The 27,096-nt window shown below is 40.9% G+C and overlaps 1 protein-coding gene across 1 annotated transcript; it reads left to right on the top strand.

Annotated features, from left to right (window-relative positions):
* Nucleotides 1–27,096, top strand: LOC105935069 (synaptic vesicle glycoprotein 2A). Its single transcript, XM_036145185.1, has 13 exons — nt 1–148; nt 8,487–9,215; nt 11,434–11,614; nt 13,437–13,588; nt 14,816–14,949; nt 16,219–16,308; nt 16,621–16,728; nt 17,235–17,323; nt 17,430–17,594; nt 19,251–19,384; nt 23,349–23,555; nt 23,645–23,804; nt 25,940–27,096. The coding sequence occupies exons 2-13, from the start codon at nt 8,609–8,611 to the stop codon at nt 26,121–26,123; spliced, it is 2,211 nt and encodes a 736-aa protein (XP_036001078.1). The 5' UTR covers nt 1–148; nt 8,487–8,608; the 3' UTR covers nt 26,124–27,096.

The following is a 27,096-nucleotide window of genomic DNA, read 5'->3' as shown; positions in this document are numbered from 1 at the left end:
CCTGTGCATCAGCGAGTGTGCGTGGACAGCGTGGGCTTCTCTCTCCTCCAGAGCGCACACACGCAGCATCATCACTCGGCTCACAGCGACAGCATCCTCATCCTCACCATCTCCGGGCTGAAGAGAGGGGCGCTCACCACGATTTACGGTGAGCAACGAATAAACACAAATGAAACCTTTGAGCCGCTCATGGCGTCTTGGAGCTGCGGATCGTTTTTTTTTCCTCACGGTTTGTGCGCGCGTTTGAGTGTTTTCTTTTTTTTTTTTTTACGCATTAAGACATCATGTGGAAAAAAAAAAAAAACGATGGGCGTGCTTCACCAGCAGCTTGCTTCACACTGAAATTAGGAACGATTTTGTGAATCGAGACGATCTGATCCAAGTCGTGACGGGCTGCTGCACGGCCGTGTGATTTCTAAGAATGAGCGCATCTGTCAGGAAACGTTTATTGGCCGCCTTTTGCCGTGCCGGCCGTGCAAATTGGCCTTATTGGCGACGTACAGCGGCCCTTTTTTTTTATATCTTGTTGCACATATTTACTCTTTGTTTCATCCTGTTGCTATCCTTAAAGACGGAAGATATTCTGCAAGGAGCCAAATCAGACCATTACAGCTGTTTTCAGGGCAGATAGTAGAGCATTTCAGGAATAACATTTTTCGCGGTTTCTTTGGCTGATGTGACGTTATCAGGTGTACAGATGATTTATCTCCACACAGCAGACAGGAATCCCTGTACTATAAATTAGACGGTGATGTGAGGACAGGTTGTTCTGCTTGGCCTTGCAGGGAAACTATAAAGCTGTTATTGATTGATTACTTTAATGGAGAAGGGGGGTGGTGGGGGGGGGGGGGGTGTTAATGGGGGCTTCTCGGTCTAAGGAAGAGATATATATCATCACTCCTCATCTTTGGGTCTTCCTCTTCTCCTCCTCTCCCAGCTGAGTGTTTGTGACTGTGTGGTTAGGCTTTCAGCTTAACAACAGTGATGGAGTGAGAGAAGTGCATGTCTGGAAATGAACATCTAGAAAGTGGATGAAATAGGATGCTTTGTTTTTTCCACATATATATATATATAATCTCTGATGATAAACATAATGTATATTGCGGTTTTGCCCATTATTTGCAAAATAGCTCCAGCTCCGTCAGATTGGATCAATACTATGCAGTTTTAGCCCTGGCTCGCTGCCTTGCTGGGAAAGCGAACCTTGGTTGTAGTCTTGCAGCCGGGTTGCCTTCAGGATCACCGTATATTTACCTCCCTCCATCGTCTCATCAACTCTGAGCCCGAATCCCGGCTGGAGAAAGGCGTCCCCGCATCATGATTCTGCCAACGCTGTGCTTCACGGCGAGGATAGTGTGTCCAGGGTGCCGTGTGGCGTTAGTTTTCCCCTACAAATAATGTTTCACCGCCTTCCAAAAAGTCCCATTTGGGTCCCATCTGACCAGAGCGGCTTCTCCCAGGGTTCTTTGCAGCTCCTCCAGAGTTACCAAGGGCCCTTGGCAGCTTTTCTGATTATTGCTTTTCTTACCCTATCTCTCTGTTTAGCCAGTCTGTCTGTAAAATGTGTGCTGTTTGTTTTTTTTTTTTTTTTCCAAGTATTAACTGACTCCCAGGTTTAGGAGCTGACACTGAGTCCATTTGCCTAACGAAGCAGCAGTCAAGAGTATAATTTGTCCAAAAACTGAATTGCTGGAAGATTGTTTTTAGTTTTAGTATAGATATATGCTTGCTTTGCCCATTCGCCAATTCATACTTTTGCAGTTTTGAATTTTTTTTACCTGACTTTTTGGTATAAAAAGGAGTAACCTGCAATCAGATGTTTTGGGGGCATTTTGCCCCCGCTTTGTCAACCTGTGTTTTGGTTAATTCACACGCTCTTGGAGTCTACTATAAAGAAATGTAGCTAAACTATTTACCAAGAGAAATATGCTTAGTCGTGTTTTGATTTGATGGCGTGTTATTATCGCAATTGGTGGAAATACGCTGAAAGAAGACTTTACATTCTGGTATTAAGGATTTTTAGGTCTATTTATCTATATTTTATACAAAATACTTAGAGAACTAAAGTGATTGGCAACAGTTTGGCACATTGAAAAGAAATAGGTTGTTTGGGGGTATGAACTGGAAATAGGAAGAGTCAAAATGGCAACGTGTCAGAACAAAATGGAGGTACAAATGTGAGATAAATGAATTCATCGGGAGTCATTGCTATTGATTTCTTCTGTACCACAAAAGTGGAAAATAACCAAAGCTCCACCTGCTGTTCCTGTTCATGTACAGGGTTTAGCCTTAGCGCCGCAGCACAGCACACTGCTACAGGAAGCTAGAAAAAAATAGCAATCTGCAACTCCCATGAGCTGTGATTTCATGATATGTTTCTTTTTTTCTATAGGTTACTAATGATAAATGTAGTAAGCGAGTTGTATAGGTTTCAGTATTTGTTTTCTTAATGGCCCCCTTTTAAAATCCGGTGGCCAAAGCTGTGTTTGTTTGCCTCTTCTGCTCATTATTTACATTAAAAGAAAAAGAAAAACTGGATTATTATAACCACCTAAAATTGAATACAAAGTGCCATCTCCCCACGTAACATGTAGAAGTTAAAATGAATGAAAATACCCAACTGCTGTTGTCTCTTAAACAAAAATTAAACGGCCTAAACATATAAAATCACTGTCATAGCTGGACTTTGATTGTACAAGAACTTAAAATAAGGCGCTTCCAACATTGGTCAAGCAATACACATTTTGGATGGGGGAAGTGGATATAACAGGACTGCGATTACGTCCATCTGGGATATTATTAGGTTTGAGTCTTACAGTTTAGCCTGGCTGACCGGGCCTGGTTGGGCTCCTTTGATCTGTTCCCTTCATGCTGACAGGGAAAATCTGCTGCCTCATGACTGGAAACCATGCCCTGGATAAAACATGAAATGTAAACAAATCAAAAGCAGGGTTTTCTCCCTGCAAACTGAAAACATAGCTTGCATAAAGGTAGATTAATTTAATGACACAGTTAGTTCCTAAATACTTTCTGGTTGTAGTAAAACATGAAGAAAAAGGTATGTGATGGTGAGATAATTACTGACACAACCCCATGAATGGCAATACATTTTTATTTTTATTTTAAATGATTTATAAAAAAAGAAAATGGAAATATCACATTAAAATAGTAAAAATAAGAATTGGGAGCACAAGTTTCAATAGATTGCAGATTTTCTTTAACGCACAGAGGTTCAAAATGATACATCTAAGCTCAATATAACATTGGTGTTTGGTTGAATGTATCTTAGCAGTTTTTACCTCAGTCTTACACATTTTATAACCATTTAAAAGCTTCTGGCTTAACTCTGGTAAGTGGAAGTAGCAAAGGTTATTTCAGTTGGTTGGTTTCCCAGCTCAGATCCGGCTTTTAAGCACAGTTCATAAATCTTTACTATAAACGATGTCAGGAATTTATTGAGGCCAACTCTAAAAGCTTAACGTTTGTGTGCTTCATCCTTCCAGAACTAGTTTTGTTGTGAGTGGTTCAGGGCTGAAATTAGTCTTTCTTTCATTTTCAACAGCCAGGTTCTTGATTTTAGAGAGTGAGAATTTTAGCGTCATTCCCCTGTTTTTATCACTCCATCCACTTGTGCAGTGCACCCATACCACTAGCACTGAAGCATCCCCTCAGCATGGTGCTACCACCACCGTGCTTGACAGTTGGTATAATGTTTTTAGGTTTGAAAGAGTTGAACTGTAACAAAAAAACATCTCCATTTGATGAAAGGAAATTGGTTAAGATGTTCTGGAACAATTTTATAGGCCCTGAAACCTCCCTTTTCAAGCTCGAACCCTGATTTACATGAAAATGTGAATTTTGTATGTGATGTACCTGGAAGTCTCTATCATCAGTCAGCAGTAGTATCGTTTGGGTTTCATTTCATAGCACCTTCATCATGAGCAACAGCAGCTTCTTTTGTGGTTTATTGTCCCCATTTCATGACATAATTTTAGTTTGAGTGTGATATAGAGGGCTTTTTCTATTTTTATATGTGTATAAATTTTTCGATGAACACATAAACTTAATATTTTTACAGAATTTTATGAAACGTTACCTTAGTGTCATATCATGGTGGAACTTTATAAGAGGTACGTGTGTTATGTTTTCTTGCCTGCCCTAGGACTAGAGATGAAATTTTGTGTTTCTGGGGATTCCTGCGGATTTATACACTCAGGCATATTCACTATATGATGACTGTATGACATAAATACATATTTTTTTCGTAATGAGAAGTATGCTTTAAGGCGAGGGATGTTTTCTGATGTCGAAAAAGTCGTACATTTTCGAGAAAGAATCTTTTTCCACGATTAAAACAAAACATTAAAGGCATACTATGCAACATTTTTCAGTTAATTAATGTGTTTCATACCGTTTTGGATGATTAAATGAGTCATTTCAGGTTGAACAAAGGTTTTCTCGGTCGCCCTGGTGGTCTGTGGTGGAAATACCGTACAATTGCAGGAGCCCTCGGCCCGCACCCACAGGCTCAGAAGTCTCGTGCAAGACCGCGAGAGTCGGTCTTGCTTTACGGCGAGAACTCCATGTGTTTTTGCCCTGCCATTCACTATATGCACGGGCGAAAGCAACAAAGAACCGCGTGTTAACGTCAAATAAACATGCAAGCATATCGAGTTTTTATTATTATTATTTTATTATTATTATTATTATTTTTTTTGAATGTTGGCGAGGCGGTAGCTTGAGTTTGGTGAGGCGGCCGCCTCGCCAAGATAGCGCTGCGAGAAACCCTGGTGTTCATACTTTCACTGTGTTAGTCATTGTTTGTACTGTCGTTTTTTTTAACTTTTCGTTGCGTTCGCCTGTCTGCTAAACTCAAAACAACCGCGCCTGGCTTGACGGAGAAACCAGAACAGCTGAGCATCTTTATGACAGTGCACTTTTACTTTCGCCCTCTGGGGGGGAGCCTCGCTGGAAAACCAACCCCGGTTGCATAGTATACCTTTAAAACTAGTATATCTGACATCACAAAGCCAGAAATTTTGGATCATCATTTGGGTCATCTTGTGACCCCCTGGAGTGTCCTGACCCCCACTTTGGGAACCCCTACTTTAAGGCGTCATGGCGAGGCTTTCAGACCTAAGAATTTTCAAGCATGGTGGTGGCAGCATCATGCTGAGGGGCTGTTTTTTGAGCTGCCAGTGATGCAGGTGGATTGAATGGCGTGTAAACTATGACACAGCCAGCTACTCCAACAGAACCTGAGCCATTCTGGACCGTACTGAACATTTCCAGACTACACTCAAAAGGCCTGGTCTGTGCCAAGAGACCAACCAATCAGAAAACCCTATTTTGATTCTTCAAAGAAGACTGTCAGAATTATTAGCCCGCTAGAGCCCGATTTCAAAGGCAGGACTAACAGGAACAGCGGAGACAGGTTAGAACCAATTAGAATAACTACAGATGTGACGCAAACTCCAAGCAACACGCTCTGTTTTAGCCCTTAGAACATTCAGGACATCATTAAAACATCGTTCCGCTATGGTGCTGCTGCATTATGGGTGAAGAGTGACGCATCATAAACTCCGGCCCCGCGCACTGTGATTGGTCCAGTAAGTTTTAGACCGTAGAGTGAGTCCAAGTCAGCCCAGACTGACAAGCTGTGTATTGAACACACATGGTGTAAGTCAGTCTGGCCACTAAAAGCATGTGGTGGTCTGCAGCTTGCACTTAGTGGAGTACACATTGAAGCCCGTATGCGTAGTTCTGACCATGTGTGCATCGCAGAAAATGCACAATCAACTCAAACCAATCTAAAAAAAAACAAAACAAAAAAAAACGTTTATTGTTGCATCATTTCATTCTTGGAAAAGAATGGGTTTGAATACGTCATTAAAAATCCATAATGAATGCAGCCTGCATATGAGAGGATGTGATTGAACTGAGTTGTGACTGATCTCACATGTGAGTTTGTTAACTTGCCGGATTTATTAGACATTATACCCTGAAGCAGATTTTTGCTAGAACACATTTGCATATTTGACAGATATCCGTCCCAAATGTACAATAATCTGAAGAAATGACATAAACTGGAGGGGGGCTGCAGGCCTTTTTGTGGCCACTCAGCATACCCATACCACATCCTGAGTATTTTATAGGATACTCTATCTGGTTTTGTGTATAATGTACACCTGCTTAATATTGAGAAGCACTAGCAGGACTGTTATTACTTGTCAGAGTTTGTTTCTGAGGCACTAGCGAAAGCGCAGCGACATCTCATCATCGTCTGTCTGCTGTTTCTCCGCAGCGCAAATTCAAAGTGACATTGTGTCTTATTGCACAGTCACCCGAGGCTCAGTCTGCTAATCCAGAAACATATTGATGTAAGTCTCAACTAGCAAATGCGAGAACAAGCCAGTGCCCCAAAATTGTTCTTTAGACTGCAGAATTTGTCGGAGATGTGATCCTACAGCAGATGGGGGAGTCAGGCGTCTGATTGCCTGCTTCTTTTTCTTAATTTCATGGATCATTTGCCTTTACACATGGCTTTGGCAAATGTATTAGTTTGCGTTTGTACAACTAATTAATTATTGTCAAACATGATATCTAACTGGTGAAACAGAGCCAAGCTCTGCTGGCTTTATTCTGGCTGATTTCTTGAGGTTTCCTCCCTTAACTGTGTGGAAAATCGGCTTTTAGCGCCAGATTCGGAAATTTTATGGGTCAGGAATACAATGCAGTCTGGTTCATTTGAATCGCATAGTGTTGCTCATCACCATGAATCGAAGCACTCAAGGCATCAAGACATTTCCATTAGAAACCACGCAGTGTTCAAGGTTGGATGTCTGGCCTTATAATTACGGCTCAGACCTTTCAGTGACTCAGCAGAGGATACGTGCTGGGTGAGCCGGAGAAGGCAACAGGTTTAATCTGGAGGGAAACCAATAAAGATTGTTTCAAACAAGAAAGTAACAATTAATACAAAGAAAAATGCTTTTTATAGCCCTGCTCAATGATGAACAAAATTGTTTTAGTATGTAATTATCCAGCTTATTTCTGGACTTGGACTGTTTTTTTTGTCTGAGTAACATGTGGATATGAACATCTAGGATATGAATGTACTTTTGAATATGACAACATAAGCCAAATAAAATCTCTATATTTATGTCCTTCTCAGCTTTGCACATTTAGTTTTGTACAGACAATACATTTTAAATGACTAAAGGGGGGAAAAAAACAATGTTTTGTTGGTTTTGTATCATCTTGATAAAAGGTTTTGCACTTCAGGTCACAAACACAAGTGGACCCACAAACACATTTGCAGTTTATTCATTTTTTTCTTTATGGTAGGTACATACTGTACCGACAGATTTATCAGGCTACACTAAACTGAAAGATATTAGGCCTAAAACACCTCATAGAAGATAACTTGCAAATGTACAATTTTAGGATGATCGCTTTATGATGACAGCTGAGTGAAAAAGATACGTAACATTTTTCTCGTGGATTTACTTTAAATCAGACTAAACGTTTGCTGTTGCAGGTCAGTTTGGATCAAAGAAATACAAAGTTATTTCACAGCTGAATCCCAGAGCTGTTTTCTTTTAACTTTCTTAAAATTCAGAAGTTTACACATGTTTCCTTAACATATTGTAGAATTGTCTTTAAACAGTCAGTAAGCCACGGATCAACTATTTTTTCAGATAAGTTGTATAAATTGGACTTTAAAGGTACTATCTTTTTGTTGCGGTACAAATCTGTACACTTGTTTAGTTCCTCAATATTTGGCCTAAAACTGTCTCAGTGCTGACCTCTATGGGTTAAAACGTGGCTACTGCAGTTGATTTTTCCTATTGGTTAAAACGGTACAGCTTGGTACATGTCTATGCCACCACCTGAGTAAGATGGTATAAAACCATCTTACTCAGGTAAGACATATGACTTTTGTCAAGCATTTTTTGGTCTCTTTCCTGAAGAGACCAAATATTCCAGCAAAAAGAAAATTGGTTAATCTATTAATGATAGAAAAGTTGTGGATCTAAGGAGGCCAAACAAGTTACATCTAGTCATTGACATCTTAATACTCTTTCGTCATAACATATAGGCTCTCTGATTGCTTTGGGCCTTTGGTCAAGGTCAATATTCGCCATCTGGATGTCCAGGGTTGTCCTTTTGTTGATTATTTAAGTTCTGCCAGGCATTATCCTCATTTAGCCAAGACCAATGGGTAGAACGTTGTTTTTTTTTGTAGCCTGTATGTCCTGTCCAAATGTAGCTTAAAACAAAGGCGTTGACGTCTTGTCAGAAAAGAAGTGTTTTCGGTGTCTTAACAATCTCATTTTGCTTGACTGATAAGAGCCAGTGATCTAATAACAAGTTGTTTTTGGGGAAATAGGTCACCAGAAAAATCCAATGATGGCTGTGAAGTTTTGATTTATTTGTGGGCTGCGTAGGAAAAACCCTTTCACTGTGTATCTGTGTCTCCTCAGGAGTAAGTCAAGTCAACTGGGTGTCAACTGTTTTATCCTAAACACAAGAAGTCCCATCGCCTTCAGAGGCCTCTCAGCAATACCGTTGTCCTCTGTTGATTCTTCTGAAAAGCGTTGCAAACATGGAGGACGGCTACCAAAACCGGACTGCTTTTATCAAAGGTGCCAAAGACATCGCGAAAGAAGTCAAGCGGCAAGCCTCCAAGAAAGTCGGCCGCTCGGTGGATCGGGTGACCGACGAGTACAGCAAGCGCTCCTACAGCCGCTTCGAAGAAGACGACGACGACTACGCCACGCAGGGGAGCCAGGACGGAGGCTACTACCGCGGTGACAGCCAGGCGGCCAACGATGACGAGGGCGGCCACAGCGACTCCACCGAGGGCCACGACGAGGACGACGAGATCTACGAGGGCGAGTACCAGGGAATCCCCAGGGCCGATTCCGGGAAGGGAGACTTGGCCGGAGGTCCCGGATCAATAACAGCCGGGGCCCAGCAGTTCAGAGATATTGGGGCGTCCGAGGCCGAGAGGCGGAAGGACCAGGAGGAGCTGGCTCAGCAGTATGAGACCATTTTACAGGAGTGCGGCCACGGGAAGTTCCAGTGGTCCCTATACTTCGTGCTGGGGCTGGCGCTTATGGCGGATGGCGTGGAAATCTTTGTGGTGGGGTTTGTCCTCCCCAGCGCAGAGAAGGATATGTGCCTGTCTGAACCCAGCAAAAGCATGCTTGGTAAGACTTTAGCGCTGATCGTCTCTGAGAGAACATGATGTTGTGTGTCATAGACTTAGGTGCTCGTTCAAGTCCTATTTAAAACACTTCAATGAGTCACCGTTGCTCTTGGTGACATGTTCTTCATCACGCTGATCACACGCGTGCTGATTATTTTGAGTCAGCTCCACACACGCCAGTAGAGCCGGTTGGACATTTTCAACACTAGCTGCAGAACGGGTCTTAGTTTTATTTATTCCTAATTGTTTAGTGACTTACATGCTCAGCACACATTCCTGCTGGTAGAGACAAATCTCACTTAATGTCCTTTAAAACACGTACAGAGATAGTCTGAGGAAAAAAGAGGAAAGAAGAGCGAGCTTGATAATAAACATTGCAGATATGAAAGATTGGTCTATAACATTTCTTTTTCTAAAGGTGGTTGAGGGATTGTTTGTAGGAGTAACATTTAGGGTTAAAAATGAATAATTCTTTCAAAAGCTGTTTTTCTTTGCAATGCCAATTGGGCACAGTTATCTTAGAGAAAAAGTTACGGAAGCAGAGATCTTCGGTGCCTGCAATGATTCATGTGGCTTTGCTGAGATTGAGAGACGACGTCTTTGGTATCTAGACACAAATAAGATAGTCTGAACAGCTTGAACTCACTGGTTGGGCGACTGTTCTGATTTTCTGATAAAACAAGAGCACTCTTGTTTCATTTTCAAGTACCTTTTGGGGGCAAAAGGCAAAACATGAGACAGGAAATGTCAATGGCCCAAAAAAAGAAAAAAAAAACACAAAAAGATACACCTTTTCAGAAATTAGAGGCTTTCAAAAAATCTTTTTGGGTTAATTTGTGGTACTCTGAAGATACTTTCCTGGACTTTTCCTATAATTTAGCTGAGACTTTTGTGTAACCTGCTGGTTATTTTTCCTGAACTTGTAGGATACCATCTGGAAAACCTAGAAATAAATGACTTTAACTTACTGTCCTGAGACTGTAAATTGGGTCATGCTTATCTATTTGCTGGTGTCACTTTACTTGACACACTGGTTATACTCTTCAAGGTACGACATACTTAAATACAAGATATTTTTAAAAGCTTTTTCAGAGTTTATGGGACAGTTTTGTGAAACTTTCTTCCTCATAATTTACTCTTCTGAATTTACAGAAAATGTTTTCAAAATTACTAGATACATTTGGGTTTTTACCGGTTGCTTTCTTGGACTTACAAGATATTGGTCAAGAACTTATATTGTGTTTCATTGGATCCTCCAGAAACTTCCTTGGCACGCTCCCAGAACTTACAAAACACTTCTGTGAAATTTCTGGATATTTTCTAGGATCTCTCAAAAGTAACTTGTTGCCTTCCTCCCAAATCAACATTGATAATTTGTGTATTTAAAGTGGACATATCATGCGAAATACAGTTTTTTTTTAACCCTTAAATACATTTTGTTGTGTATTTGGAGTCTATGGGAGTGCAGAAAAGTTCAATTAAGATTCTCCAGCTACTGGGTAGATATCTTTATATTCTATTTGGGTCATATTTTTCAAGGCATTCAGTTTTCTCTGTTCTCAATTGTATTTTTTCAACAATGATTTCACAGTATTTCCTGCCAAACAAGGTCATGGATATCTAGCTTACCAATGATATGAATTTGCCTTTTTTTTTTTGTCACTGAGATTTTGCAGTCCAAGCTCAGGGATGCTGAAGGTACAAGTGGATAAGTGAAAATGCTCAGTTGTTGGGTGTGTTATTAATCCACACAATTCATTATACCATCTCCCCAGCGTACTACAAAAATGGCTGAACGGGATGGAGTGGAATGCTTTGTGAACAATAATGAGGAATTCAGACCAGTGCATTGCAATTTAACTTAGTATAGACCACGGCTGAATGATTTATATGGGAAAAGGAAGGCATTAAAAAGAAGGATATGTCCCCTTTAACACTGTACAACAACTATTTGCCGCTATATCAGCACAGCAGAAAAAGAGATAAGACGACACAAAGACATCTAGTCTACGACAGCTACACGGTAACATGACGTTATTAAGACACGATAAAAGCAACATTCATGCAAAGGTCATAATCTCAAAAAAGAAAACATCAGCCAACAAAAAGACAGCGAGTTCATATTTTTTTCCCCAGCACATACAGGGTTGGCTGTTTTAGAAGAGAAGTCTGCATGCGCCAAATGTTGAAAACTGACAGTTTGTTTGCTCTTCTGACAGGTCTCATTGTGTACTTTGGGATGATGGTTGGGGCTTTCCTCTGGGGGGCTATGGCAGACCGGATAGGCCGTCGGCAGTCCCTCATCATCTCTCTGTCCATCAACAGTGTATTCTCCTTCTTCTCATCCTTCGTTCAGGGCTACAGCACTTTTCTGTTTTGCCGCCTCCTCTCAGGTGTTGGGTAATTGCACCTTTGGCTCTTTTTGTGACTTCCTCTGTCCAATACTAATGTATTTATTTATTTATCTATCCTTATAATCAAATGCTACTATCTGAACTGTAGACTGTAATGGGACTATTGATGTGTCCCCCCCTCACTTGTTAGTGTTTTTATTGCTAGGGGTGAACAGTTTATAACACAAAATCAATGTACAGCCCTCTTACAATACCCTCTTATAATGTAAAGAGGACAGTTATTGTGATCTGCTTTTTCTTGTAATTCTAATGTATTTTTCCACTTTATTGAACTGTTAAATTGATAAGTCAACAACATTCTCAGTGAGTTACAAGTGATCACCTACCCACACTGAGTGATACACAGGAACAGCAAAGCTTCAGTCATCCCTCGTTTCTTTATATTTTGCTTTCAAGGATCCGGACTAATTCTACTCTTCATCATTTTTTAAAAATAATGTTTTTCTTCCATCAGTCAGTCATATTAAGGGTCTTGAACTCAGAGGGCAACTCGTCTCTACACATAACAGACAACCTAAGCTCAAATTTCAATTCAATTCAATTCAGTTTCATTTATATAGCACCATTTCACAACACATGTCATTTCAAGGCACTTTACAAAGTCAAATTCAATCAAATTGCACAGACAGATTGAAGCGTAGAGCTACAGGGAGAGTCGTCTGCATTGTCCATGGCTTTGCAGCAATCCCTCATACTGAGCAAGCATGAAGTGACAGTGGAGAGGAAAAGTCCCCTTTAACAGGAAGGAAAACCTCCAGCAGAACCAGGCTCAGTGTGAACGGTCATCTGCCTCGACCGACTGGGGGTTACAGAAGACAGAGCAGAGACACAATAAGCACAGAAGCACACATTGATCCAGGAATCCTTTCTATGTTATATGGTAATAGCAGATGATCTATCCCCCTGGATAATGTCACAACTAACAGAACGACCAGTGAAGAATCAATTTTAAATCTCTAGGCACTTCATTACTTGCTACAAAGATACTATACAGTGAGGTAAGGATGAAGTATTTTAATTTTTTGCATGTTTTTGCACATCTTTTTATTTGATTGGTTCAAGGGACCCGAAAAACAACAACCTATAAACACATTTGAAATAATCTATCGTTGCAACAAGCCTCCAATAACAAAGTGCCTAAAGATCAATTACAGAAGTGGTTCTTTACTGAGTTGTTCATTAACAATATACTTGTCACCGGTTCATCCCTTGGGTTCAGAGGCCTGTTCATTCTTGGGTGACATATCTATCAGGGGAAGTTAATTGAGAAGGAAAAAAATCTTTTTAGGCACTCAGAAAGTCAGGAGAGTGGTTACTCTGTAGCCTTTAGACAATACCAGGAAAGCCTGTGTCCTTTGGGGCAGAATATAAAGCAGCGGGGGATAACTTAAAACAATAATAGTATTTTTTTCTTTTCATAACCAACCGAGACAGCAAGGCCAGCACACTGACATCCAGCAGATCAAGCTGTCTCTTGTGAGCAGTCGCTGTCTTTTGTGTCGCTGGTCCAGATAATGTCAGTGGTTTTAGGTGACTTCCTGCTCCAGCAAGCCTGATTCGATTCACTAAATTATCTCATCCACCTGCAACAAAGTTCGACAGAACAAGATTAATGATCCATTCGTTAGAGCCAAGTGTGTTGAAGCAGGAGCATTTCTAAAAAAATCATGCAGGCCCGGTGACCCTGCGGTTTAGAATGAGAACCACTGCTCCACGTCTCTATTGTCTGTATTTGTGCATTTTGGGTTACTTTGAACGCGAATACATTCGTAAATTAATGTCAACCTTTGGACTCTTGACTTTTACAGAATCGGTGGCTCAATTCCCATCGTATTCTCCTACTACTCTGAATTTCTGTCTCAAGAGAAGCGCGGCGAGCACCTCAGCTGGCTCTGCATGTTCTGGATGATCGGAGGGATCTATGCGTCGGCCATGGCCTGGGCCATCATTCCCCACTATGGTGAGTTTGAAAAGCCAAATTATCAAGGCACAGCTTTTCCCACAGGTTGCCCTTATCGGGGCTAAGATCTTTTTTTAGAAGTATATCTGTAAATTATTCATAAATAAGTGAATGAATATAATTTTTAAGGTGCTGGAGTTTTTCCAGATTCATTTAGTTTTGTTGTCTTTGCTTTGGTTCGTCTCCCTTTTCAGCCAGACTCTCGGTCTCAGTGCCTCTCTCTGGTATATACTGTAAACATGGTTTTTCCTCCCTTCCAGTGCTGCATTGCCCTGCCAACAGTTTTTAGTTAGTTTTTTTTTTTTTTAAGGTCTGTTGGACTTTCACTACTTTCTCGCGATGCGCTTTGTTTTGTGAGAAATTAATTTCCTTTATGTCTTTCTGTTTGCCTCCTGGCAATTCTGCGTTCCTTATTCTTCATTCACGCCACACTTCACGTCGTCTTTTGTTTTCAGCGTTACACCTCCTTAAACTTAGGGTCTTCTTGTTTGTCTCATCTCGCAATGATCCCGTTAACCTCAGTGTTTGCCTTTCCATAGCACATATATTAATTCCTTACAAGTTTTAAGAGCGTAACAAGTTGTGCTAACAATGGAGGCATTTATAACGCCCACTCACTGGTGGGAACATACACCATGAACAAATATGTGAAGCTGATTTATCTGGTTTACTTTCAGCAAATGATCCAAAACATGTGGGCGGTATCTTGCAGAGATCCAACTGTGGCCAAACACCAGCTGGTTAATTAGTGGATGTTACACACAGCCCCTGAAAAAAAACACAAAAAAAAAACACGTTGAAACCGTTCTGTGCAAATATGTAGTTTGCATCAAAGGTGCAACCCTGCTGTTGGTGATCCGTTGGAGACCGTTTTTTTTATGTTTGCAATCCCCACAAAGCCATCAATTTACTGTCAAAGAAGATGGGAACACTTTTGAGAAACAGTTTGGAAAACTAAACCAAACGTAACTTTGCTGAACGTCCTGGAAACGAGCTGCAAAGCAAGCAAGTTGTTAATTTGTTAATGAAGGTTTCAAGCATTTTCTGAAAAAAAAGTGGATATTCTGCTTAACTTATTTACTTTAAGATGAAGCACAAGGTATTTTGTGTCTATATTGTGTTTCATCAAGCTAACGGATTGCACCAATTTATGTTTGAAGATAATGTCCTTGTTTGTGTTTGGTAAAATATCATGTGTTGTTGTTTTTTTTTGTGCCTACCTCAAAGGGTGGAGTTTCCAGATGGGCTCGGCGTATCAGTTCCACAGCTGGCGGGTGTTTGTGCTGGTCTGTGCGTTTCCTTCGGTCGCGGCCATCGCTGCCCTCAACGCCATGCCGGAGAGCCCACGCTTCTACTTAGAGGTGCGCATATCGGCTAGTTGACGGTCGGTCTTCTCACAGGTCTTAACCTTCTGGAGATGATTATTCATGCTTTTCGTTTCCTCTCGTTTAGATTATTGTAACTCTCTCTTTATTTGTTTTAACAAACCAGCAGTCAGTCGTCTCCGGTTGGTCCAGAACGCTGCAGCGAGGCTTTTAACAGGAACAAACAGAAGGGCTCACATCACACCGGTTTTATCTTCTTTGCATTGGATACCCGTCAAATTTAGAAGAGATTGTAAAATTTTAGTTTTGACTTTAACAGCTGTTAATGGACAGGACCCCTAATCAGTGTTGTAGTCAAGTCACTATGCCTCGAGTCCGAGTCCAGGTTCGAGTCTCCAGTGTTCAAGTCCGAGTCAAGTCCAAGTCATTAAAAAAAATACGAGTCGAGTCCGAGTCAAGTCCACTACTCATCCGAGTCAAGTCCGAGTCGAGTCACTATTGATCCAAGTCGAGTCCAAGTTCCGCACTAAAGTAAGCATAGCCTACATGTTTTTTAACTAAAAATAATCCACACTCCACCACATTGCACTAATAATTTGGATATTAAAATCATACACCAAATAATATTCTAATGACATATAAAAATTATAGCCTAATGATATAAAAAAAGTCAAGTCTTTTTCTCAATTTCCGAGTCAGAATGATCTGAATGTAGGAGTCCGAGTCCAGGTTCGAGTCATCAGTGCTAAAGTCCAAGTCAAGTCACGGGTCTCTAAATTTAGCTAATGACTCGGACTCGAGTTCGAGTCTCAGACTCGAGTACTACAACACTGCCCCTAATAGATCTCAGACCTTTTAATCCCTTACTCTTCTGGCTGTACTCTCCGGTCCTCGGGTCAAAACCTCCTGAAGGTCCCTGAGACCTGGTTTAAAACTCTAGGGGACCTGTCCTGCCAAGCTGTAGCCCCCAGACTGTAGAACGCCCCGTCCCTGTTTTATCCTTGTGGCCGACTCTGTTGAATCCTTTAAAAATCAGCTGAAGACACTTTTACTTAGACAAGCATTTACTTAAATGTACGTATTTTTGATGTTATCCTTGTAAGCTGTTCTTGTGAAATTTCTATTTGGTATTTATTACACTCTGTAAAGCACTTTGTGATTTTTATCCGTGAAAGATGCTATATAAATAAAGTTTACTTACTTACTACCAATATAAATAAGAGGGGATTTTTTTTATCTGTTTTTTGTTGTTGTCTTAATTAGAAATAACACAACCTTGTTTTTTTTTTGGCTTTTTCCAAACAGAATGGCAAGCATGATGAAGGATGGATGATTCTGAAGCAGGTTCACGACACAAACATGAGAGCCAAAGGATACCCAGAGAGGGTGTTCACCGTGAGTCTTCTAGAGGAAGCAGTAGTAGCGTTTCATGAATGCTGGTTGGCAAAAAATCCTGTTGTAAAATCTTTTAATTAACTGCACCACACTCACTTTGCAATAGAATATTGTATTAAATCAGGAAATACACCTGTTTGATGTATCATGTGGGCACTGCCTGGAGCGTTGAGACTCTATGATGCTAGAAAGCTACAAGTAGTAGCAGCAAGGTTTTTTTTTTTAACGATTATTGTCAGAAATCCATGGAGCGTATTTACATTCATGGCTACTATTAAAAGCTCTGAGTGTCTTATGTCTGATTACTCCAAGGTCACCACAATAAAGACTGTGAAGCAGATTGACGAGCTGGTGGACATTGGCATCGACACCCCCGTCTGGCAGCGCTACAGACTGAAGATTATGAGTCTTTCCAAACAGGTCAGCGAAACGGTCCGAGTTACAAATGCGGTTTCATGAAAGCCGTGTTTTTAACCCAGATCAGAGACGGCGTCCAAGAGGCAATTAGCTAATCAGAGCTGCGTGTTAAAAAAAACATCTGGGAAGCTGCGGCATTAATGGAAACACTGAATTTGATCAGACTTTAATAACCTGTTTTTTTTCGTGTGCGTGTGTTACACACTGCAGCATCATCAGAGCTGTGTGCTTAGAGCTTGACATAATTCTGTTAGGTTTTGACGCATTCAGCCCACTTTCTGCTAAATGCACGCGCCTACACCCTCCACCCACCCACCTCCTTAATACCCACTGAATAATCGTACATGACAGCGACGGTGGGAACTTTGTTCTGATAACGAAATTGTGTTCTCGCTCTTGTAGAAACATGCACGACGTAGAAATTTGTTTTGCGGTGCAAGTTAGATCTACATTGTGTCAGATACGGATTTATTTCTCCAAGACTAAACCAAACTCTCCGCATGCTGCAGATACGGAGCAACATTCTTGCCTGCTTCAACCCTGAATACAAAAAGAGGACCTTCATGCTCATGGCTGTTTGGTTCAGCATGTCTTTCAGGTGAGCAAAAAAAAACCCTCCTGCGTTCCTGCGCTAGCTCATATATATATATCATGCTCAACTTTGCTGCTTCTTCCATTTGTCTTGTCTTGGAAAAACCTCGCAGCTACTACGGGCTGACGGTGTGGTTCCCTGACATGATCAAGTACATCCAGAAGCAGGAATACGAATCAAAGACAAAGACCTTCACTAATGAGCGAGTGGAGCACGTGACTTTCAACTTCACCCTGGAAAACCAGGTCCATCGTGAGGGACACTATTTCAATGACAAGTAAGGCTCTATTATTATTCTGTGCAGTAAACGTAGGACAGGATAGCCGACGTTAGATAAAGACTTACATTTGCAGATGATACAAATGTTTTTTTTTTTTAAGAATGAAATTATTGAAACTTCAGTTGAAACGGAAAGATTATACTGGAACTAGTCACTAATTAAATCAAAAATCAACCAATTAGTAATTGCACTTTTTTTTTACATAATCAAATAATTAAGTAAACAAACAAACATTTTTTTTTTTATATAAGATAAATATAAAACTAGAGCTACTTAAAAGACAAAAATCAACAAGGAACTGAATGTTCATAATACCAATTAAACCGACTAAAATCTAAATTGATCAAAAGTCTATCAAGGGCTATGTCGCTTAAATTTAAACAAAAGGTTTCAGCTGGGCTGGACGATATAGAAAAAAGCATATATCGATAAAATATAAATCATATTGATCAATATCTATAATTATCAACAAATTCAAAACATATATTTTAAGTGCAGCCCTGGGCCATTTTATGCTGTTGTTTAGCAACATATTTTTAGATAAAGAACACACAAACAATGAATTCAAACTCAACCCTTTATTCAACAAACTTTTTTATTTTTTTTTTTACCAAAACTGCAAGTATTTAAAAAATGAAAAAGAACATGTGCTCTCTGAACTCTTTGAAGGGGGCGGAGCGTTCCTGGATCTGCGTCTGTGATTGGTTGCGAGAATGTAATATTAACCTATATGATAGGCTAGAATACAAAGGGAAGGAAAATTGTTATTCTATTGAACTTTTTGCTATCATCGATATACGTCTATTGATCGATTATATATTGTTATTGAATTATCGTCCAACCCTAGGTTTCAGGCATGATTTTGAGTTATTTTCTCTGACTTCTAGGGGGATGGTTTGGAAGAAGACAAGGGAATAAATTAATTCAACGTAGGAGGACCTTTTAGGTTCTGGCACCAGCAAACAGCCTCAGATAAACTGCTGGGGACTCCTTACTTTGGTCTGGTGCTAGTTGTGTCACCTCTTAATGACTTTAAAAGGTCTTCCAGATGTTCCCACCCGTCCCAGTCCTCAGCTCAGTGGGGAAAGAGGGGAACTTTGACACAACAGCCGCTCACTCGGGCCTCATGGTCCCCTCTCCTAGGAGGACAGGGCCGTTTTTAATTTTTAGTCAAGTGCTTAGCGATTTCCCCCTCTCTGGATTCAGAACCAAATTTCAAGAAAAATGGCTTCTACTTATTTTTTCAAAACCCTTTTATTGACATTTCAGAGGAGAGACACCAGATTAAATATCTCATCTGACTATATTATCCCCTGCTGTGTGCAGCCTTAGTTCTTCCAAGGGAAAAGACAAGTGACATTATTGTTAAAGCATATCATAAATTATAGATCATTTCAAAACCCTAAACTCTAAACTACAATAAAAACATTATTCCAGTTTAAACTGCACCATTTAACGTGTACTGACACAGCACCGACAGGGACAATAACAGACTGCCACAGCGAAGGCCTTTTTTCAAAAGTCCTTTGTAAGATTAGTGAAACAAGTGCTTTACGTGTGCAAAAAGTCTGGTTTCCAAGAGCGGTGGTCACTGCAGAGATTTGTCATTTATGAGTCTGTCGCACAGCTTAGCTGTCTGTAACTTGTGCACAGGTTCCTGAACCTGAAGATGAAGTCCATGGTGTTTGAAAACTCAGTGTTTGAGGAGTGCTACTTCGAGGACATCACCTCCACACACACAATCTTCAGGAACTGCACCTTCGTTGCCAGTTTGTTTTACAACACAGGTAAATATCGTCTTAAAAATACAGGTAAACAGCGATGGGGTTGTTAGAGAGAATTTAATTTGTGTTTATGCTTTAGGGTACTCCTTAATCACTGTAATAATGTGTTTTTACCCCACTGAATGTGCCCTACAAAGACATTTAGCAGGAAAGACGACCCCAAAGATAACCCAGAACAAAAAGATATCTCTTTGGAGGATTACCCAAACCACTTATCCATGCCCATACATTTTGTACATTCAGTCTAAAGAACAGGGGGGTCCCAAATATTTTTGTAATGTATTGTTAGAGTCAATTGGAAGCATCATCTTTTTAAAATAGGATTTCTCAGCGACACCTAAAACCATATGGAAATACCCTAATAAACCCACATATTTTCTCTACAAAAAAATAACACATTTTACTGCCATTCATAATGCATAATTTCATGTATTTCAACATATCATATGCAAGATTTAATATGCTGAATACACAAAAAACCACTGTTGACCGTAGCGTGAACAGAAAGGCATCCCCAAAAACATCTTGATGACCGACAGGATTTTATTCTGTAGACTGACAGGGCAAAAGTAAAACGTGTGAACGGTTATCGTCCCATCACACATGTTGTAAAGCTGAGAAAGGGTTTTAGGAAAACAAAATCAATGGAGGTAGCGTGAGGGTCTGGGGCCGCTGGACTTCTTCAGGACCTGCACGACTCGGCGCAGTTGATGGAGCGATGAATTCTGCTCGCATAAAATCCTGACGGAGAAAGACTGGCCATCGGTTTGTGACTTTAGTCCAGTCAATTTGAGTCATGTAGCAGGGAAGTGGTCCAGCAAATCCTCCTCTGAATGCCCGAACAACAAAAAACGTTTTATTTTGTGTCCACCCCCCCTGAATGGCCTAGTCAAAATCCGTACTTCTAAATGGTAAATGGCTTTACACTACAGTCAGTCATTCACCCATACACTCACACCCTGACGGTGGTGAGCTGTGTTAGTAGCCACGGCTCCCCTGGGGCACAGTGGCAGAAGCGAGGCTGCCATACATCGGCGCCGCCGGGCTTTCTGACCGACGCCAGCAGGCAATGTGGGTGAAGTGTCTTGCCCAATCACACAACAACTGAGATGGTCGGAGGCGGGGGATCAAACAGGCCATCTGCCAGTGACAGGATGAGCTTCCTAATTCTTGCGCCACCGTCGCCACTTGTTATTGAAATGCTGTGTTATGACCTTAAACGAGTCGTTCATGCCCAAAAGCACTCCAGTGGGACTGCATTAAAACCGCTCTGCAAAGATGAGAGGACCAAAATTCCTCCTCGGTGGTGTGAAAGAGTAATTTCCACTTATTACAAAGCTTGATTGCAGTTATAAGCTGCCAACCATACCAAACCAGGGGACAATTAGTTTTTACTCATAGGGCCAGGCTGGTTTGACAAAAAAAAAAAAAAAAACAAGAAATTTGCACTATTTCCCCACACTATGTGTAGTTTTTACATTTCTGCGGTTCACTGAGATGCAAATTAGAAAGGGAGGGAAGATCTGAGAAAACATTTATTCAGGAATGACAGCCATGTGAGCATGACTGCCATTATCACCACACACACCGATGTCGGCTATACTGAGAATGTGATGACGGTATTACAAAGTGTGATTGAAGAGGGTAAAAACAGCAGGCGAGAACAATGCACAACAATAAGGATGGCAGAGAACAATGTGGGAAAAAACAGGTTTGTTTTTCACCCATGGCGGTCATCACAGAATTTAATGATTTGATATAACAATTAAAGAGCGAAAAGAAAAGAAAAACGAAAAAAAAAGCCCAGTGACAGCAACAACAGAAACCCTTTCATGCCTGTAACCCTGGGTTACTCGTTAGCGCGCTCACTATAGCAACCGCGGCAACGCAAACAAACCCCGGCACAAAGAGAAGCTGACAGGATGAGATGAGAAGCTGCGCTTTGAGATTTGGGGAGCATAAATCGAACATGAGACAAACTTATCCGTGTGCGTGGAGCCGGACTAGTTTAAAGGCTCCTGTGACAGCCGTCTGGTTGCGGTTTTGATTCCTGCCAGCGGCCTAAATCAACACGTCAGAGTTGGAGCTGGGATGCACATCTGAGAGCCTGAAACACTTTCTCTGCCGACATTTTTCAGGCATCCGTTCTCAGCAGTGACAGATTTATTCAGGCCCCTCTTTTTTTCTCAGGGAAAGCAGCAGCCTCTTTCCTCTCACGCCTGAAGCCAACGATATATTCTCTCATTTCCGTCTCTCATCCATAAGAAAGACTATAGTTTTAATAGTCTTAAACAAATCTACAAGTTAGCCAATTATAAGCTACTCTAACAGGAATATATAAATACATTAGAACTAGAACTCTTTTTTTTGTATTTTGCATTTTTTTAATTTCCAATGTGTTAAAATTGCATTTTACTATGATGCCGTTCACATTTAAAATGTGCCTTATGTGTAATTTGAACATTTTGAAGCGCACATATAGACAAATGACACATATACCTGCAACAGGAAAACATAACGCTCGTCGACAGGAGAAGAGCAACACGGGCTTAAGAGCAATGGCAGAAAGTAAATTGATCAAGTTAATTTGTAAAGCTGTTAATAATAACAGCAACACAGGGATCGTTTGTAGTGATGGCTTGCAGATGTTTGAAAAATCCCCTGCCTATTCTAAATCATCAGCAAGCGGTGGTGGGAATACGGCAAACCATTGAGTCATATATTCTTCTTGTTATGGGAGCGGGGCTAGAAGAATCAGAAGACAGCGCTACTTTGGTGTGATGGTTTTTATTTCTTATGTCATTCATTATCTTGATGAATACTGGAACGATATACATTTGTTTAATGCATTCACAGTACATTACAAATGTGTCCAAACACCTAGAACCTTTTCACATGTTCTCATGCTAGCTCGAATCATAAACTTTAGGGGATTTCATTTGTGATTGGGAAAAAAAAAAAAAAGCAAAGCTGTGAAGAGCAAAGAACGGGACTCGTACTTTTCAAGCTCTTTCACAAAAAAATAAATAAAAAATCCGAAAAGTGTGTCATGCATATTCAGCCCCCTGACTGTGAGACGGCTAAATAAAATGCAATGCAACCATGTTTCTTCAGAAGTCACGTAATAATATAACTGATGTATAGTAATGCCATAGTGTAGTCAGTGGTGGGCACAGCTAACCAAATAGTTAGCTTCACTAACTCATATTCCACTGACAAAAATAGTAGCTTCACTACCACTAAACTACTGAATAAATAAAGGAAATTACTGGAAGCTAACACTGACTGCTAACCGCTAGCCGACGACTGTCCGTCTGTGTCACCACACATCTTTAGACAAAATATGCTGCATGTTTGAGGGGATAGTTGTTTCAGTTCAGGTTAAAGGACTTTATTATTTAACGTTTACACAACAGAGGAAGCATTTGAGAATATTTTATCACTTTGTGCCCAAGCAGCACCTTAGAAAAGCGATGTGACTGTGGGCTGGATGCCTGGAACAAAGTGCAGGACTGAATGTTTCCAGAGGTTCCCTCTTCCCTCTCCTCTGCCACACAGTGGCGTCTTCTTTTTCTTCATTTTGTGCTTTTATCATTATAATGACACGGACAATGACGTCGTGACACATATACAATGATAACACGCCTTCATCTGGCTACTGATACATTGATAGCGGGCTTAGAGTTATCGAAACCCAGTATAGTGGAAGCTAACGGGTCGGCTAACAGTTTCCAAACTTAGCAAGAACACAAATCCACTGAATGAGAAGTTAGTTCTGCTTATTAAATAAATGAGGTGGGAGGTTTGTCACTGTCTAACTTTGAAATTTGATCAGCTTTAACTAGCATTTCTTCTTCACCGTTGGTCTGAGTTTGCGGTCCTCAGTGGGAACTATTCCTTAACTTTGCTTTTATTTCAGTATTGTAAAGGGGAAAAAAAAAACAAAAACACTTGTTTCTCTCCCCAGATTTGTTCAAGTACAGGTTTGTCAACTGTAAACTGGTCAACAGCACGTTCATTCACAACAAAGAGGGCTGCATGCTGGACTTCAGCGACGATTTTAACAACGCCTACATGATTTACTTCGTCAACTTCCTGGGTACACTAGCAGTGCTCCCCGGGAACATCGTGTCCGCTCTTTTAATGGACAAAATCGGCCGTTTGAGGATGCTGGGTAGGTAAATGCGGACAGTTTGGAATATTAAACATATGACCGCAAGTTTTGAAATCTCTAAATTGCGTTTAAATGTCCTTCTTCCTCAGCGGGATCTAGCATCATATCCTGCGTCAGCTGCTTCTTCTTGATGTTCGGCAACAGCGAGTCGGGGATGATCGCTCTCCTATGTCTGTTCGGTGGTATCAGCATTGCCTCATGGAACGCCCTGGATGTGATCACGGTGGAGCTGTACCCGTCAGACAAAAGGTAGCACGCTGGTTTCAGTGTAGTAGCTGATATTTTCTGGAACTGTACCTAGGGAGTCCCACGTATTCAGGTCTTGTGTTAAAACTCTGTAATGAAATTTGTTTTAACTTATTCCATTGTAGTCTTTTCTTTTTGTTGGAAAAAAAGCTCATCCTACAGTGTTTTTAGGGACCCCTGAGAAGTATTTCATGCTTCTATTACAATGTTCAACAGGTGTTTCATCTAAAAAGTTACGGATGTGTTTTTTGCCACACCCTGATGTGTCTTCAATGGACTCTACGTTTAAATAATTTTTTTCCCCATTTTTGTATGCAGATTTTTGACCAAAGTGACATGTTTACTTTACTAAGACTGTAAACCATAAATGTGTCTTTATGTTTTAGTGATGGGAGTATCATGAGGCATTCAATGCAGTATAAATACAAATTTTTTGTCACATTATAAAAGGAAAATCCTAAGCGTCTCAATTGGATTTTATGCGATGGAGAGCATCTGTGAATATCAGTGTTCAAGTTTTAGACTTAATTGATTTATCCCTAGAGTTTGACTGGGTAACTGCACACATAAATCTGCTCTGGTCTAAACCATTCTAAGATAAGACTTTATTGATCTCACAGTGGAGAAATTCACATGTCACTAATGTAGCCCTGGCTGAATATTTCTGATAAAAAATAAAATGTACTTTGTCCCAGAATTGGGAAATTATTGGGCAGCAGCATAACATACAGAACACAGAGAAGTTCTACAGGGTTATTGTCCTGCTAGAAGGTCAACCTCTGACTCAGTTTTAAAAATGTATTGCTTCCAACAGGTTTGTTTTCTAGGATCAATCTGTATTTTATTCTGATCAATCCTGACAAACATCCTTGCTCTTGCTGTAGAAAAGCACCCTCACATCATCATACTGCCACCTCCACGTAGGGTTTTGGATGTAGACCAGATAGTTTAGTTTTGCTCTTATCTGAATAGAGCTCCCTCTTCTACACAATTGCTTTATCCCCCACAACAGCTGAATTGATCGATTCGTTTTGGTAATAGCACAGGGGAGCAGCACTTCTGTCAACTCAAGTATCATGAATGTCAGAGAAAGCACACAAAAAAAGCTCAAGAGCTTATTTAGAATGTGGAGCTCCAGAAACATAAAACCGGTGCAAGATACAACAAGAGACATAATGGTAACAACACAACAAGTAAGAAAAAAGAAAAACCGTTAAACCAAAATTGCTGTAAAATTTGCACATGATATTTTCATAAAAAATTACAACGAGCAATTAGATCTGCAGAGAGGATCATCAGGGCTGACCTTCCCTCCATCCAGACTTAAAATGTCTTCATTGAGAGCAAGGCAGAACCAATGTCAGTTTATTTGTTTGTGTCTCCATCTTGACAATTAAAGTTGATTCTGAAAATATTTACCAATTATGAATTTCAATCACAGTTCAATATAAATGTTAAGAAATATGTCAATCAGATATCACTGTGGAACTCTTGGTTCTCTTAAACCCGGGCACAAGCCCAGCACCCAATCTATGTACTAAATATAGGTGACTTCTGAAGGCAGTTGCATTTATATTCTTAAGATTTGTAAAAAAAAAATAAAAAAAAAATAGGCACAGGTATGCACTAGTTTTTGTTGTGCTTTTACAAAAATTAAAATAAGATACAAAGTTGTTTTTTTAAAACCCGACATGATCCGAAGAAAAGAAAAGATCCCTGTTGACTTTCCTCTCGTGTCTAGACAAAACTCTGGCGATGGCCGTGAACGTCGCAGCCTTTTTATGCCTGAATGAGTCATAGGTCAGAAGTAAGTGGCCTTACAAATGGAAAAGGATTCCTCTGAAAATGGCCAGGAACTGCCGTCAAAATGAGTGGAAGAGCACTCAGTCACCTGCAAAGAGCCAAAGAAATCTTTGAGCGACCTTCAAAAAAAGCAATCTTATCATTTGAGGAGATGACAAGAAAGCTTTTCTACCCTCAGCCACAACGAGGGATGATTCAGGACTTTTGCACCATACCATATGTTAATATATTGTACATTTTTTTTGCAACTATCACCCCCAGTCACAGCTGCTGTTCTTGTACTGAATTGTGCTATATAAATAAATTTGCCTTGCCTTGCCTTGCCTTGTCCTCAGGACCACGGCGTTCGGCTTCCTGAACGCCCTCTGCAAGCTGGCCGCCGTTCTGGGTATCAGCATTTTCCAGTCGTTCGTGGGCATCACCAAGGCCGTGCCCATCATATTCGCTGCAGGCGCGCTCGCTGCCGGCAGTTTCCTCGCGACAAAGCTGCCCGAGACGAGAGGCCAGGTATTGCAGTAAGACCAGACGACCAGCAATGGGCAGCAAAGTTCAGCCGGAGTGAGTGAGTGAATGACAGGCCTGAACATCCCCGAGAGCTTCAGCGCTGCCCGTCCGTTTCACAGCAACAGTAGAGACTGCCCCCCCCCCCCCTTCCCCACTATTGTAAGCCCAGAATCCTTTGAAATGTGGATTGCATCATTCAGTGTCAGCTATTAAAGAAGAGCAAACGTTTTTTTTTTTTTTTAGAAAACCTGCACCATCGCAACACCTGGGCATAGTTTCAGCTTCTCTGTCGGGTGTCATGAAAGTCTCATCCTGCAGAGGAAGTCGTGTGGTACAAATGCAAATATGCATTTATATTTAAAAAACGTATTCACAAGCGGAACGGCAGAAAGGTCTGAAAAGAAGCCCTTTCTGGGGGAAAGATTTGGCTTGTGCAAGATAAAACTGCAGTGTCCTTCTTTACTCGTGTGTCTTAATCTCCATGACGGGTTTACAGAGCTGTGGATTATTTTATCGTATATAACTTAGCTGTTCAGTTTGCCACTGCCAGACCCACCGAGACCACGCGTCGCCTACCAAAAAACCCACTAAAACATCCCAGTGAAGCTGCGGGTGAAGGTGCATTTCACAGGATTCTTTGTTGTACACGGGAATAGCTGGATTCAGTTTCTTCAGTGTTAAGCCAGTGTTTACCCCCCCCGCTGCTGTGTGACAGGTTGTGGATGTTAATGGGAGACAGGGGGACGTTCTTTGGGATGGATTTTGGGTCAACCGTTAAAGTGTGTTAGGAAACTTTGGCTTGCTTTTTGTCCGTGTTCGTCGTCCGTGCGTATAAAGGGAGCCAGTTGTACATGAGCTTTTGTTGGATGGAAAAAACTGTGAGGCTGAAGTGTCTGCTTTAACAAAAGTTAATGTACAACGATCTTATTGTTTGCATGTGTTTGTCAGTTTTCGAATGTGGATCCCCCCCCCCCCACACACACACACA

This window comes from Fundulus heteroclitus, chromosome 13, assembly GCF_011125445.2.
Source record: "Fundulus heteroclitus isolate FHET01 chromosome 13, MU-UCD_Fhet_4.1, whole genome shotgun sequence".
Classification (NCBI taxonomy): Eukaryota; Metazoa; Chordata; class Actinopteri; order Cyprinodontiformes; family Fundulidae; genus Fundulus; species Fundulus heteroclitus.
This window is presented reverse-complemented; position numbering and strand designations above follow the sequence as displayed.